Source organism: Erpetoichthys calabaricus, chromosome 9 (assembly GCF_900747795.2).
Source record: "Erpetoichthys calabaricus chromosome 9, fErpCal1.3, whole genome shotgun sequence".
Taxonomy (NCBI): Eukaryota; Metazoa; Chordata; class Cladistia; order Polypteriformes; family Polypteridae; genus Erpetoichthys; species Erpetoichthys calabaricus.
This window is the reverse complement of record NC_041402.2, coordinates 147,463,543-147,479,133: the sequence shown is the minus strand read 5'-3', so window position 1 is coordinate 147,479,133 and position 15,591 is coordinate 147,463,543. Positions and strand designations below refer to the sequence as shown.

General features: G+C 37.9%; 1 protein-coding gene across 2 annotated transcripts in view; it reads right to left on the bottom strand.

Annotated features, from left to right (window-relative positions):
* Nucleotides 1-15,591, bottom strand: part of ttc12 (tetratricopeptide repeat domain 12) — a 122,485-nt gene that overhangs the window by 51,949 nt on the left and 54,945 nt on the right. For both annotated transcript variants that reach the window (XM_051931877.1, XM_051931878.1), the window contains 3 exons: nt 10,734-10,805; nt 8,607-8,667; nt 2,227-2,415 (listed from right to left, as the gene is read on the bottom strand). In XM_051931877.1, the coding sequence (XP_051787837.1) occupies nt 2,227-2,415; nt 8,607-8,667; nt 10,734-10,805 (322 nt within the window). The remainder of the gene's footprint in view (nt 1-2,226; nt 2,416-8,606; nt 8,668-10,733; nt 10,806-15,591) is intronic.

Sequence of the window (15,591 nt, the reverse complement as noted above, 5' to 3'; positions counted from 1 at the left end):
AAATTATTCTGTTTGGTAAAAGTTACATACATCTACAAGATAAAGTTACATATTCATGGGTAAAGTTACATTCATCCACAAAGCAATGACACATTTGGCATAGCAAACAAACAATTTTACTGAAGATGCTCACTTCACCCAAGATAGACCAACTGCGTGTAAAACAAACCAGAGTGAGATATTTAAAAATACATAAAAATAAAAGCAAATAAATAAATGACAATATAATCCAAAACACTGCTAGATGTTGATACTGATTACAGAAAGAGCCACTTGATGATTGCCCAGTACTTCAAGAATGGCAAAAAGGAAACAAAGAAAGCATGACAACTATGGATAATAAAGTTCTAAAAAAATAAATGAACTAAGCTGTGGAGTACACATGGCTGCATACACATACTGCGAATTATCTTTCTCTGAATCTTATATCCTAAAAGGACCAAGGAAATCAGTGAAGAAGGAACTTTTCTTTTGTCATTCAATATCCTAATAAAAGTTAAAGTTATGCAATACATATGGAAGATAGTAGTTTAAACTCTTTCAGAATCTATCAAGAAGCAAGAGTTTCTAAACAACAACATCAAAATATAATATTCTCTAATGTCAACTCTTCATATTGTATAGAATAGTTAAAATAAAGCCAATTCTGTTATTCATCTCAACAAAATTGTAATGTTGGCCCCTAATTACAATATCAATGATGGAATCATTCGAAGACGATACAAGGACTTTTCCATTAACGAGAATATACTGCATAACCTCTAAAATCTTGACACTTGCTTTCGCAAACCGTTTAACCTATTGACCTGAAATTTGGTACACATACTGTATACTATGTGACGTTTACTGTCGGCTTTCAGGGTGTTGATTGACCTCCAAGGTTATTCCTCTTTTTATTTTTATTTTATTGTATAATCAACTCTTAGCAGTGGCCAGCAGGGCGGCTGTGCGGCGCATGTGTATGGGCGCCATTCTCATCCCTACCACCTTCGACATCACTTTCCCTACCTCTTCATATCTTAAATCATTCTTGAGGCAGATTGAAGACTTAAGTGCCAGCTTAAGTGAAAAATTGAGGAAAATGATGAAAAGTAATTGCAACACAAACACTGACTTAATCAGTTTTAACGAGAAAAGATGCCAACGAAAGAAGAGAAGAAGCGGGCCGCTAGGGTGGAGAAAAGAAGAGCTTGTCAGGAAGCAGCAAGCGCATCAACCTCTGAGCAAATGAATGCGAAAAGTACAGAGAAACAGTATGAAAACTATGAATGCTCAAGTCAAGTGTATTCACTGTACGTTATCGTGCAGTGCGGCGTTACTGGTGCAGTGATAATACGACTTGCATTTCAAAATATTTTTTAAATAAAACAGTTTAACAAATTAACATGACAAAAATACAGCAGGAAATAATGTTTATGAAATATTTAAGATTCACAATGAAGAAGTACATTAGTAAATTTATTAATGTGTATCAGAAAACATTTATATTGATCTTTGAGTAAGCCTTGCAAGAAATGCACTAGTCAACTGTACACATATCTGCTTACAAATACAACCTCATTAAGTTTATTTTTCCTTTCAGAATCAATCTACATTAATTTTATCCATGAAGGTTGAAACATGAGGAGAAAACAATCTGACATTTGCAGATCTGCACATAAAAATGCAAAATAAAAATCACATCAATACTACTTAACAGAAAATATATGTCCTCAAATTATTTACACAATATGCATTATAATGTTATTGATGTTAAATTGTGTTCAGACAACCAGAATAATACAAACAGAAATTATGCCTTAATCGTTGAAATATTACTTTTACTATCATATTCTTGGAAGCGAAAATAACAATTCCATGTCAACTGCATTTTCAATTACTCTATTTTGTAGTGAAAGTAGTGGCAAGTATTTGACAAATATCAGACAGCTATAGCATCTCATAGATCTGTCAGAGAGGTTAAGTTAAAAAAGTGAAAGAAACGGATCAATAGGATGATTGAAAAATTCTGCTGTACTGGACATTCACAACAATCTTTTCATCCATTTTACTGAACTTGCTTAAGTTAACTCACATGCAGACTCTTCAGGGATTAATGCCTACCCAAGCAGCATAGAAGGGCCAGTACACTAAAGGATACATCTACTGTCATTTGCCATGGAGCAGTTTAAAGTCACAATTAAATATAACACAAATCTTTGGGCTGGTGCAGGAAAACTGACTTACTTTGTTTAATCATTGCAGTTAAAAGCTGTATGCCACCAGAATAATACAGGTTTATTTGATTTGGCTTAGATAATTTCTGAAGCAGTTCATAAACTGAGGTGGCATTTTCTTTTCCTTCTTCAAATTCTTCACGTGCTTTTCTTTCTTGCTCAGTTTTCTTTTCTTCCAAATTTACTTCATTGATGTAGTCTGTAATTATAATAGTCAAGTATCAATAGATAAAACCAGAAATGTGCAATAAGTATTCAATAGAAAGTGTATGTAATAACCATAAAAATGCTCATGAATTATTTCACAGTAAGAAACCACATAAAACATTTTGAAATTCTGGATACTTATTTTTGCATTGCCTAAATAGCTCAGTTTTTAATGACAAAATTTCCTTTACCAGAGTTATAAATGGATGTCCTGGTTAGCCTATTCTAATGTTGGTAAACTACTGAACCTCTGTTTAACCAGACACTGCAAATTAAATTTTCAAGGCCTTTTCTTAATTGTATAGAGAAGAAATAACTTCAAACAATTTATTATTGTTTACTAATGTCATTAGGGGTGCATTAACATCAAGGAAATTTGTCCCTGGCAATCTGGGTGTTTATGTATGCTGTCCCTTTATTAGATCTGGTGGTGGTGTACCAGTTGTGAATTTTGTCTGAATTGCTCAGTTGTCTACAAGATCTCTATGTGCAAATTCTGTGGTCATTAGCTCCAAAAAGGAAGTGGTACACATGACTGAAGATAATCAGGCACCAGTTTATGCAAGCTCAGACTGATCAAGTCGTACATAAGTCCACAAACTTTTGATAATGGTAAATGATTAATGTAAGAAAGAAGCTGGAATGGAAATCGCAGATAGAGATTAGCAGTTATGTTTAGTGGCTATGCAATTAATAAAGTATCTATCTATCTATCTATCTATTATCATTTACTATTTTTTTCAAATTCAAATCTTCATCCTTTTGAGTTACAATGCTATGATTTACATGGGACGGGGGAATTGTGAGTTGTAGTATAATTAGTTAAAACTGTCTGATTAGCTTTGAAATAATTGTTACTCTAAGTTAGAAGTTAGCTTCTAATAAGAGAGCGAAGAGGATATGAAGGCTACCTTAAACTTCAAACACCTGAAAACGTAAGACACAGTGGAAAACTAAAAGTCGATTGTATAAAATTGCATCTGATAATTGAATGGAAAGACAGAAATCGAGAGAAAGACAGAGAATAGTAGGTGAAAGAATTGCTGTTTCATAATGTTTTAAATAAGAGTACAAGGTGAGCCAGCCCACCAAATTAACAGGGCATTTACTGTACCTTTATATGCAATCACAATGGAACAAAAGGACAGACTTTGCCTTTTATATGTTTGTACTGTATATCAAGCTATTTCCTTTGTATATGTATCTCTGTCTTATGATATAACAAATGCATTACTTTAGTTATTATTCTCTGTTGAAGTAATCAGTATGCTCTAAAAGGATTTTACTACTGAAGGTCAAATAATTTTTGTTTACAAGCTTCCAGCCAACTACTACATATCTCTTGTATCAAACAGTCAAGGAACTGATGGTGGGTAAGTGCATGAAGTGAATGTATCTGTCAAAAGAATGTTTTATTCTATATAAACATTTGTCTTCCACACATACAAGAATATACATTTGAGCTATTACTGACCACAAAGGCAGCCGTGTCTCTCCCCACAGTGATGTTACATTGGCCAATGATCCCAACACATTTTTTGCCCACTTTGAATCTAGCAACTCTACTTCACCTACAAATATTACAGCCGCAGAGGATGCCAAGTCTCCCACCTTCAAACTGTACATGTATGATGTATGGTGCACGCTGCACAGGGTCCACATAAAGCTGCTGGACTGGATGGAATTTCAGGACGATTCTTAGAAAGTGTGCTGGGCAGCTTGCTGAGGTATTTACAAATATCTTTAATCTCTCCAAGACATTGGAAATGGTCCCTGCATGCCTTATGTCAGCCATTATAGTGCCTACATCAGTAATATGAGGGACTATCGTCCAGTCGCTCTGACATCAATAATAATGAAGTGCTTTGAAAGACTGGTTCTATCTTACGTTAAAGCCAACATCCCTAACCTCCCTGGACTCATATCACTTTGCTTACAGAGCAAATAGAGCTACAGAGGATGCTATCTCTCTAGCTCTGCACACAGCCCTGACTCATCTCATTTGTAGACTATAGCTCTGCTTCACTACTGTTGTTCCCTCCCAACTCATCCTAAACTGTACCAGTTGGGCCTCAGTATTCCATTATGTAATTGGATCCTCCGCTTCCTGCTGGAGAACCATAAGGTGGTACAGCAGGGCCCCCATTTCTCTGCCACCATAACCCTGAACACAGACACACCACAAGGCTATGTACTGAGCCCTATCCTCTACTCCCTGTTCACTCATGATTGTGTAGATGCCTATAACACCAATACCATCAAAAAATTTACAGATGACACAACAGTGATTGCCCTAATTTCCAATAATGACTAATCAGCCTACAGAGCAGAGGTGAAAAATGTGGTTAGATGGTGCTCAGTGAACATCCTATCCCTCAACACAGGGAAGACCAAGGAGCTCATTATCAATTTCAGAAGATTATGTGATGAGAATTATTCTCCAATTTTCACCAAAGGGGACAGGGTGGAGTGTGTATTAAGCTTTAGGTTCCTCGGGATATACTGTATATCACCAGGTACCTTTCATGGACAGCTGTCACCATGGCACTGCTGAAGAAGGCACAGAAACAGCTGTTTTTCTTAAGAATGTTGAAAAAAGCTGGCCTCCCTTGACAGGTGCTGCTGACCTACTACCGCTGCATCACAGAGAGTATTTTAACCTACTACACTTGCATGTGGTATCTCAGCTGCATAGCTGCTGATCAGAAAGATCTACAACAGGCTGTGTTGAGAGTACAGAGGATTGTCAGTGTGCAGCTACCAGCCCTGGAGGACACCTATAGCACACGCTGCCTCAGGAAAGACACTAGCATCTAGTCTATTTGAACTTCTCTCATCTGACAAATCCTAAAGCGTCTTTCATGCACAGACGTCGACGCTCAGAAACATTTTCATCCCAAAAACTATAAATGCACTCAATCAGTTCATTAAGTGTTCCTGGTACACCACACTACACTATATGTATATGTACATTGTACCTATGTTTTTATATTGTATATTTGTATTGTTTTATCGTACTATTTTTGTCATTTTATGGGAAGATTATTGTTTTTTTGTGGAGGAGTTCTACTTTGAATCTTTGACAACAATTAATTCAATTCACTCAATCCATTCATTGAAAACAGATCACCAAAAAAAAAATCTTAAATGAAGAATTCTGTAATGGAACCTCAAAAAGGTAACAAATGAGAACAGATTTAAGTACACTTCAGGTACACATTATCACAGACTGTATCTATGGTTCTGCTTACTCAGAACGCACCAAACAATGCATAAATCACTAGTAAAGCTCACAGTCCTTTCTCTTCTTCTCTCTTTATTGCCGCCTCTACTCCACTCCTCGCAAGCTCTGTCCTCTTCCACCGACTCCAGCTATTCCATGTGCTACAAGTGCCCCCCGATGAACTTCCCGCAGCACTTCCTGGTGTGGCGGAAGTGCTGAATGGGCACCCAGAAGCACTCCAGGTGCAGTCAGTTCCTCTTCCGGGAGCACTTCTTGGTGTGGCGGAAGTGCTACCATCCAGGGCTCCGGGATCGTCCAGGTGCCCCCTGGCAGTAGCCACGGACCCCAACTAGGTTGTGCTTCCAAGCTCTCCATCCGTGACCCTGATGTAATCCAGGGGGCCTGCCCTCTTGTGCCCCAGGGAAGATATTGCCCCACTCCCGGTCCTTCCCTTCTCCAGGTGTCCCGGTGGGGCAAGGTCCCTTGTCTTCTGCCACTATATATATTATATATTCTGGCACTTCAATCAATCAATCGCATTAGTTGTGCATTAGCGGGTGAGCGAGGTTCACTTTCCTCAGTGGTTTCGTTTTGCCGACATGCTCACCTCAGTTGTCTATCAATGGCTAAGCCAGTTCATCTCTCCTCTGAAGTTTTGTTTTGCCAATGTGCTCGCCTTGCTTGTGTATTAGCAGCTAAGTGAGTTCCTCTTTTGTTGGTGGTTTCACTTTGGCGACAGAGTTGACTTCTTTGAGTGTCATGCTATAACCTCGCTCTTCCGGGCAGGACAGACAGACACACACACTTCCACGCGTAAATGTTTATATGTAAGATTATATATATATCATATATATTGTGAGATATGGCCGGCCTTTCATCCCGTCCAATACCCCAAGGCCGCCAGGTGGAGCCCTCCCTGCAGCATGGAGGTGCCCCGAATGCCAGCAGGGAATTATGGACATTGGAGTTTTCCTTTACAACCCTGCTGGATGCCACAGGGGCCGCTAGAAGGTGCTGCAGGGAGGAGCAGCGACTATTTGCCCTACGCCCCGGAAGTACGTCCGAGTCACAAGGACAAGAGGAATGACGTGCTTCCGGGATGAAGAAGAAGAGTTTTTATATGACCCGGAAGTGTTCCTAATCACATGGACAGAGAGACCAAAACACTTCCGGGTCAAGGACTATAAAAGGACTGTGGGAAATCCCAGACATCGAGCTGAGCTGGGTGGAAGGGTGGCAACGCATCTGGGAGAGTGGAGGATGATTGATTATTGTGTTTAGTATTGGTGTTATTGCTTTATTGAAGTATAGTGGAGGTGGAGGTGCTTTGTGCACTGAATTATTGTAATAAAATCAATATTTTGGATTTTATCTGGTGTCTGGCGTGGTGTCCGAGGGTTCAAGGGAGCGATAGCGCCCCCCCATATGTCACAATATATATTATATATATATATATATGTGTGTGTGTGGGTGCGTGTGTGTGTGTGTGTGCGTATGTGTGTGTCTGTAGCTCTCACAATGCTACAATAATAAACAGAAAGAATGGCAATTAAATACACCTAAAATATAGTACAATAAAAAAGTATTTCTTTTATATTCTTTTGCTCTAGACAAATATGAAATGTGCTAGCATTACATTATCTGGTGGGTAAAATACTTTTGTGTGTTATACTACTAACAGTTAATTTACTCCATTAGACATTTTCATTTATAAATAAATGTATTCATTCTTTAATCCGCGCTGCTCATCTTCTAGTACTTAAACTACAGCAGACAGACATTCTTTGCTCATAAAATAAAATGATTTGTCTACAAAAGTTTGAAAGTTGTGTCATCTAACATATTTAAATTTTTTGCTGAATATTATTTCTGTCTTGCAGCATGATGTCTTTTCTTTTTAATATACCCTTTACAAATTGTCATTATGTTTGTCTTCTTTCCCATTTTTCTGGGCCATTTTGTCTTAAATACAATCACGTTTTAATTTTTCAGAAAATGTGTCCCTTAAATGTTGACATACACACAAACACACATAATGTGAACACTTTATTATATATATATATATATATATATATATATATATATATATATATATATATATATATATATATATGTAGATGTAGATGTAGATGTAGATGTAGATATAGATATATATATATATATATATATATATATATATAGATATAGATATATATAGATATATATACAGTATATATATATATATATATATATATATATAGATATACATATATATAGATATATATATATATATATAGATATATGTATATTGTAACAGATCAAGGGCCCTATCACTCCCTTGAACCCTTGTTCGAGACGCCAGACACCAGATAAAAGTCCAATATGACTTTATTTTATCAATAAACAGTGCACAAAGCACCCTACACTCCACAATACTTATATAAATAAACAATAATCAATCACTAATCAATCCTCCACTCCCAGACGCATTGCTACCCTTCCACCCAACTCAGCTCGACGTCTGGGATTTCCCATAGTCCTTTTATAGTCCTTGACCCGGAAGTGTTTCTCTCTGTCCATGTGATTGTTAACACTTCTGGGTCAGTTAAAAAACTCCTTTTCTTCAACCCGGAAGTGAGTCATTCGCTCTGTCGCCGTGACTAATACACACTTCTGGGTTATAGGTGAAGCAAAAGTCTCTGGGCCTTCCTGCAGCATCCCCTGGAGGTTCCCATGGTATCCAGCAGGGCTGTGATGAAAAAATCCATTGTCCATGATGCCCTGCTGGAACTCGGGGCACCTCTATGTTGCAGGCAGGGCTCCACCTGGAGGCTTGGGGGTATTGGCCGGGATGAACGGCCGGCCATATTCCACAATATATATATATATACATACACATACCCACACACAGACAACAAGAAAATAAAAGAGGAACAAAGAAGAAAAGAGCATGCACATCACATAAGTTAAATAAATCTTACCTTTAACAAGAAGTTCTTGCTTGGAGTCAATTTGTGCCACTTTTGCATAGCAACTGCGAGCCTATTTATATAGTAGAAAAAAACAAATATTAATGCAAAAACATTTTTCTTTTTAGTTGTATAATTAATCTTTTGAGGAATTAGTTTTGGCTCTGGAAATAAAGTATAGAATTTAACCGAAAATACATTGTAAATTGTTTGCTTCAACATACAAGGCTTAATTTATTTTAATTGCTGCAGAGCATCTGCAAGCTGTAACCGATTAGTTGTCCCCTGAAGAAGGACCATTTCTAATATTCTGATATTTATTTATTTTTTAATTTTCTACTAACCTAAACGTTAAATTACAACTTGTGGTTGTTTACTGTTTACCTATTCACCACGTCATTCATTGCATTTCAACTGATTACATTTGAAGAAAAACTGAGGTGTTCTAAAACTGGTAGTGTATGAGTTTGAAATGTATTTCTTGGTTTGAGTAAGAATTTTTTTCTCATTTTAATTTTAAATGTATTACAGTGCGATTTTAGGAGCCGCTCCAGATACGAGGGCAATCCCAAAAGTAAGGTCTCCTGTTTTTTTAGAAATACAAACAACCGTTTATTTTCTATAATGTTTACATCATTTTAAAGGTTAAAGACTTATTTGTTTTAATTTGTTATAATCGCCATTTCAGTTGATGCATTTTTGTAGACGCTGTGGTAGCTTTAGAATGCCCATGTCATGCCAGCTCGCCGCCATGTCCTTCAGGAAGCGTTGAACCTCATCTTTCACCTCTTCGTTGGAGCAGAATCGCCTTCCGGACAAATGCTCTTTCAACTTAGGGAACAGGTGGTAGTCACTGGGTGTCAAGTCCGGACTATAGGGTTGGTGGGTGATGAAATTCCAACCGCAGATCTTTACGCATGTTTTCCTCAACCTTCGCGACTGTCTCGTCGGAAATTGACGGTCTCCTGCGCGAACTTCGCACTTGCTTTTTATGGAACCAAGTGTCTCCAGTTGCTGTCATATTCCCTCTCGAGTTATTTACTGAAATTTGGGGTTGCATGCTGAATCACTGAACAGTACAACTCCTTCACAACGGGGCAACGTTTCTCTGTACTCTGCTAACCTATAATTATAACCCCACAGCTGAATTAAAATTCATAATGAATTGAGATTACAGACTGTATTTAGTCTAAACACAGTAATTCTTCTAACATTAAATTTACAGCAGACTTTGTAAATAATATCTGACTTGGTGTCTGTTTGCATTTATGCATGTTTGTTCCTGCATCACTCAAAAATAGCTGTTCATATTTTCATGAAAAATGTATGATGACTCAGGGATAGTCCAGCATAGAATACAGATGTTATGGCATCTTGATAAGAGTGGTGGGGAAACTTCTGTAATTCCAATATTGTTAGATTTCTGTTGTCAACTAGTATGTCCCTCCTTCACAATATTAAAGGCTAACTTTAAAGCAGTTTTGAGCAAAATTCTAAATGAAACAAGGTTACAAGTAACACAGTTTGGAAATATATAATTTGTAATTACATCATTGTACAAACAGCTTCTAAAAGGACTCTTAATTAAAAAGACTAGTTTAAAATAAACAGGTAAGTTGAAATGTGAAATGTATAATTTGCATGGGCATGCTTTAGTATTAAACTTGCATAATACAGCTTGATAAAATTAAGATATTTATTAATACTAATTAATTGTTATGTATACGTGTATATTATTTAAAACAAAGAGTTTACACCTTTATCAGCTATGACATTTTTAAAAACAGGTGACCTCATTAATAGGTATTCTGCATGTTGTCAAGATGGCAGATGCTACATAAAAATGGTAAACTAGCTGGATTTGACCTGAAAACATTGATGGTTAAACTTATTATTAGTGAATTTTTTGACCCAGCTACATGCCTAAATTTGCCATAAAAGAATCTGCTTTCCATCATTCTACCCTAATAATATTCGTATTAAGGTTATGTTATTTTGATTGGTAATTTTAAAGCTTAAAACATACACACAATACAGTATGCAGTAGTAAAATATTGACTATACAGTGAAATACATGAAAATAAGAATTTAAAAATTTTACATAGTTTGGGGAAAAAATAAAAGCAACAACAGACATACCTCTTCAAAATTTTTCAGAGCAAGATTAGCTCTTCCCATATGTACAAATGCCTTTATGCACTTCTCATTGCACTGCATGAGAAAAGTGAGACATATTTAGTTAACAGTATTAACTTGGGAATAAATCATATTCTTTATAAATAATATTCTAATATCCTCAATTTAGAAACTACTATAAGCATTATGCTTTTAGAAGTAAACACATATTTCACATTACTTACATTACTTCCTACTGCTTTCAATTGCTCAGGTTAGCTTAACTGTCAGAGGGATAGTTTTATGATGGTTTATTTCATACTTATCAAATAGCTGTAAATATGTGCAAAAGTGCGATGCCAGCATTTCATTACTGCTCTCTGCAATCAGATTCTGTTCTCCTTTGTCTCAGTGTGGGAAGAAAGGGTGTAAGGTTATGGCAGGCCATTTTAACATTTAATCCATTTTCTTTGATATCAGCAGTTACAACGCTGATATCGTCGGTTTTAAATTTGATATCAAGCTTTTAAAATTTGAAAAAGTTTATAAAACTGGATATCACGGTTTTGAAATTTGATACTGTGCTTTTTAAACAATTTCAAAAATGAGAGCTTAAATGCTAATATATTATGGCAGGCCGTTTTAACTTTTAATCCATTTTCCTTTTTATAAAATTTGATATCACATATTTGAAATTTGACATGGAGGTTTTGAACATCATCAAACTTGATATCAGATTTCAAAAGCACAATATCAAATTTTAAAAGCATGATATCAAATTTTAAAAGTCTGATATATTTCATAAAAGTAATATTAAAATGACAAAAGATGATGTGAGAGTTTAAAATGTGTATACAGTGCATCCGGAAGTATTCACAGCACATCACTTTTTCCACATTTTGTTATGTTACAGTCTTATTCCAAAATGGATTAAATTCATTTTTTGCCTCAGAATTCTACACACAACACTCCATAATGACAATGTGAAAAAAGTTTACTTGAGGTTTTTGCAAATTTATTAAAAATAAAAAAATTGAGAAAGCACATGTACATAAGTATTCACAGCCTTTGCCATGAAGCTCAAAATTGAGCTCAGGTGCATCCTGTTTCCCCTGATCATCCTTGAGATGTTTCTGCAGCTTAATTGGAGTCCACCTGTGGTAAATTCAGTTGATTGGACATGATTTGCAAAGGCACACACCTGTCTATATAAGGTCCCACAGTTGACAGTTCATGTCAGAGCACAAACCAAGCATGAAGTCAAAGGAATTGTCTGTAGACCTTCGAGACAGGATTGTCTCGAGGCACAAATCTGGGGAAGGTTACAGAAAAATTTCTGCTGCTTTGAAGGTCCCAATGAGCACAGTGGCCTCCATCATCTGTAAGTGGAAGAAGTTCGAAACCACCAGGACTCTTCCTAGAGCTGGCCGGCCATCTAAACTGAGCGATCGGGGGAGAAGGGCCTTAGTCAGGGAGGTGACCAAGAACCCGATGATCACTCTGTCAGAGCTCCAGAGGTCCTCTGTGGAGAGAGGAGAACCTTCCAGAAGGACAACCATCTCTGCAGGAAGCCACCAATCAGGCCTGTATGGTAGAGTGGCCAGACGGAAGCCACTCCTTAATAAAAGGCACATAGCAGCCCACCTGGAGTTTGCCAAAAGGCACCTGAAGAACTCTCAGACCATGAGAAAGAAAATTCTCTGGTCTGATGAGACAAAGATTGAACTCTTTGGTGTGAATGCCAGGCATCACGTTTGGAGGAAACTAGGCACCGCTCATCACCAGGCCAATACCATCCCTACAGTGAAGCATGGTGGTGGCAGCATCATGCTGTGGGGATGTTTTTCAGCGGCAGGGACTGGGAAACTAGTCAGGATAAAGGGAAAGACGACTGCAGCAATGTACAGAGACATCCTGGATGAAAACCTGCTCCAGAGCGCTCTTGACCTCAGACTGGGGCGACGGTTCATCTTTCAGCAGGACAACGACCCTAAGCACACAGCCAAGATATCAAAGAAGTGGCTTCAGGACAACTCTGTGAATGTCCTTGAGTGGTCCAGCCAGAGCCCAGACTTGAATCCGATTGAACATCTCTGGAAAGATCTTAAAATGGCTGTGCACTGATGCTTCCCATCCAACCTGATGGAGCTTGAGAGGTGCTGCAAAGAGGAATGGGAGGAACTGGCCAAGGATAGGTGTGCCACGCTTATGGAATTATATTCAAAAAGACTTGAGGCTGTAATTGCAGCCAAAGATGCATTGACAAAGTATTGAGCAAAGGCTGTGAATACTTATGTACATGGGATTTCTCAGTTTTTTTATTTTTTAAAAATTTGCAAAAACCTCAAGTAAACTTTTTTCACATTGTCATTATGGGGTGTTGTGCGTAGAATTCTGAGGAAAAAAATGAATTTAATCCATTTTGGAATAAGGCTGTAACATAAAAAAATGTGGAAAAAGTGATGCGCTGTGAATACTTTCCAGGTGCACTGTATATTAGCATTTAAGCAATCATATCAAATTTAAAAAGTGCAACATCAAATTTCCAAGTGCTGATATCTGTAGTACTAGGGTGTTGTACCGTGTTAGCCATTATGAATGTAGAGAAAAGCCAAGCAAAATGACACCTTTTATTGGCTAACTAAAAAGATTACAATATGCAAGCTTTCGAGGCAACTCAGGCCCCTTCTTCAGGCAAGATGTAATCTAGTAGAGGGGAAGGAGAGACAAAAAGCAGCGTTCTTCGGGGCCGTAACACTGAAGCAGAGACAAGCAGTGTAAAAGAGATGAACAAATTTGAGTGCGAGAAGAAAAGTTAAGGCGTCTCACACAGCTAGATTAATTGGATTTTAGCTGGGATGCGATCGATAAATGCTCATCACTTTCAAACTTGTACTGGTGTTATATATACTGTATATATATATATATATATATATATATATATATATATACACAGTAATCCCTCCTCGATCGCGGGGGTTGTGTTCCAGAACCCCCCGTAAAAGGTGAAAATCCGCGAAGTAGAAACCATATGTTTATATGGTTATTTTTATATTGTCATGCTTGGGTCACAGATTTGCACAGAAACACAGGAGGTTGTAGAGAGACAGGAACTTTATTCAAACACTGCAAACAAACATTTGTCTCTTTTTCAAAAGTTTAAACTGTACTCCATGACAAGACAGAGATGACAGTTCCGTCTCACAATTAAAAGAATGCAAACATATCTTCCTCTTCAAAGGAGTGCGCGTCAGGAGCAGAGAATGTCAAAGAGAGACAGAGAGAAAAAAACAAACAATCAAAAATCAATAGGGCTCTTTGGCTTTTAAGTATGCGAAGCACCGCCGGACAAAGCAGCTGCAAGGAAGGGAGCAATGTGAAGGTAGTCTTTCAGCATTTTTTAGAGGAGCGTAGTATCATCTAGGCCAGTGTGTGAACAGCCCCTCTGCTCACACCCCCTCCGCCAGGAGCAGAGAATGTCAGAGAGAGTGAGAGAGACAGAGAAAAACAAACAATCAAAAATCAATACGTGGCGTTCTAGCTTTTTAAGTGTGCGAAGCACCGTGCGGGAAGCATGTCGCTTGACAAAGCAGCTGCACGGAAGGGAGCAATGTGAAGGTAATCTTTCAGCGTTTTTTGAGGAGCGGCCGTATCCTCTAGGGGTGCGAACAGCCCCCGTGCTCACAATATATTTGAGGAGTTTTATTTAATACGTAATACGCGCTCTGGTTGGGTAGCTTCTCAGCCATCTGCCAATAGCGTCCCTTGTATGAAATCAACTGGGCAAACCAACTGAGGAAGCATGTACCAGAAATTAAAAGACCCATTGTCCGCAGAAATCTGCGAACCAGCAAAAAATCTGCGATATATATTTAAATATGCTTATATATAAAATCTGCGATAAGAGTGAAGCCGCAAAAGCTGAAGCGCGATATAGCGAGGGATTACTGTATATACATATATATATATATATATATATATATATATATACTGTATATTATATATATATATTGTCAAGCTTGGGTAACAAAATTGCACAGGAGAGTTCAAGGAGTAGAAACTCTAAGAGACTAACTGGCAGAACAGTAATAGAGTGGCGACCCGGCCTCACAAGAAACAGCAGTCAAACGTGACACATCGGCCCCGACTTCTGCTCAGAAGAACACAAAGTCTTCTTCATCAAAGGTATCCAGCGATATGGTGGCAACGGCTGGAGCGAAGGAAGTCTGGGGGAAAAGAGACAGGACAGTGAGAGAGCTCAGGATGGCCACGGCTCTATCTTTTGAATGTTTGTAGCCCCGCGCGAGGAGCAAGTACAAGCCAGCGAGCCGGGAGCTAATCCCACAAAGAGGTACTAAACTAGTGTTTCTTTTCCTTTAAAAAACTGTTTAAGGGAGGTTTCCGATGGGCCGCCATGTCCCCCAGTGGCAGCGGTAACTATATATATATATATATATATATATATATATATATATATATATATATATATATATATATATATATAAATAAATATATTGCATAGTTTTACTGTCAAATAATGCAAAGAGTATGCGACACGTGTTTCGCCCTAAATCTGGGCTCATCAGGCGTACACACTCACTGCACCCCCTCTCGGGGATCGAACCTCGGATGTCAGCATCGGAGGCGAAGCCTCTTTATGTTGCGCCATGGCGTGTGGTTCATTTATTTGACAGCATGTAGATCGGGGTAATTACATTCATGACATTCGTAGTCTGAATCACAATCTGACTGTATGGGTGGTTACCTACCACGTGTTACCTACTCTTTGCATTATTTGACAGTAAAACTATGCAGCATTCTATGATCTGCTTCTCGCAACTGAAGAGGGAACCATGGCGGATGTTTGCCAACTTGCAGACCA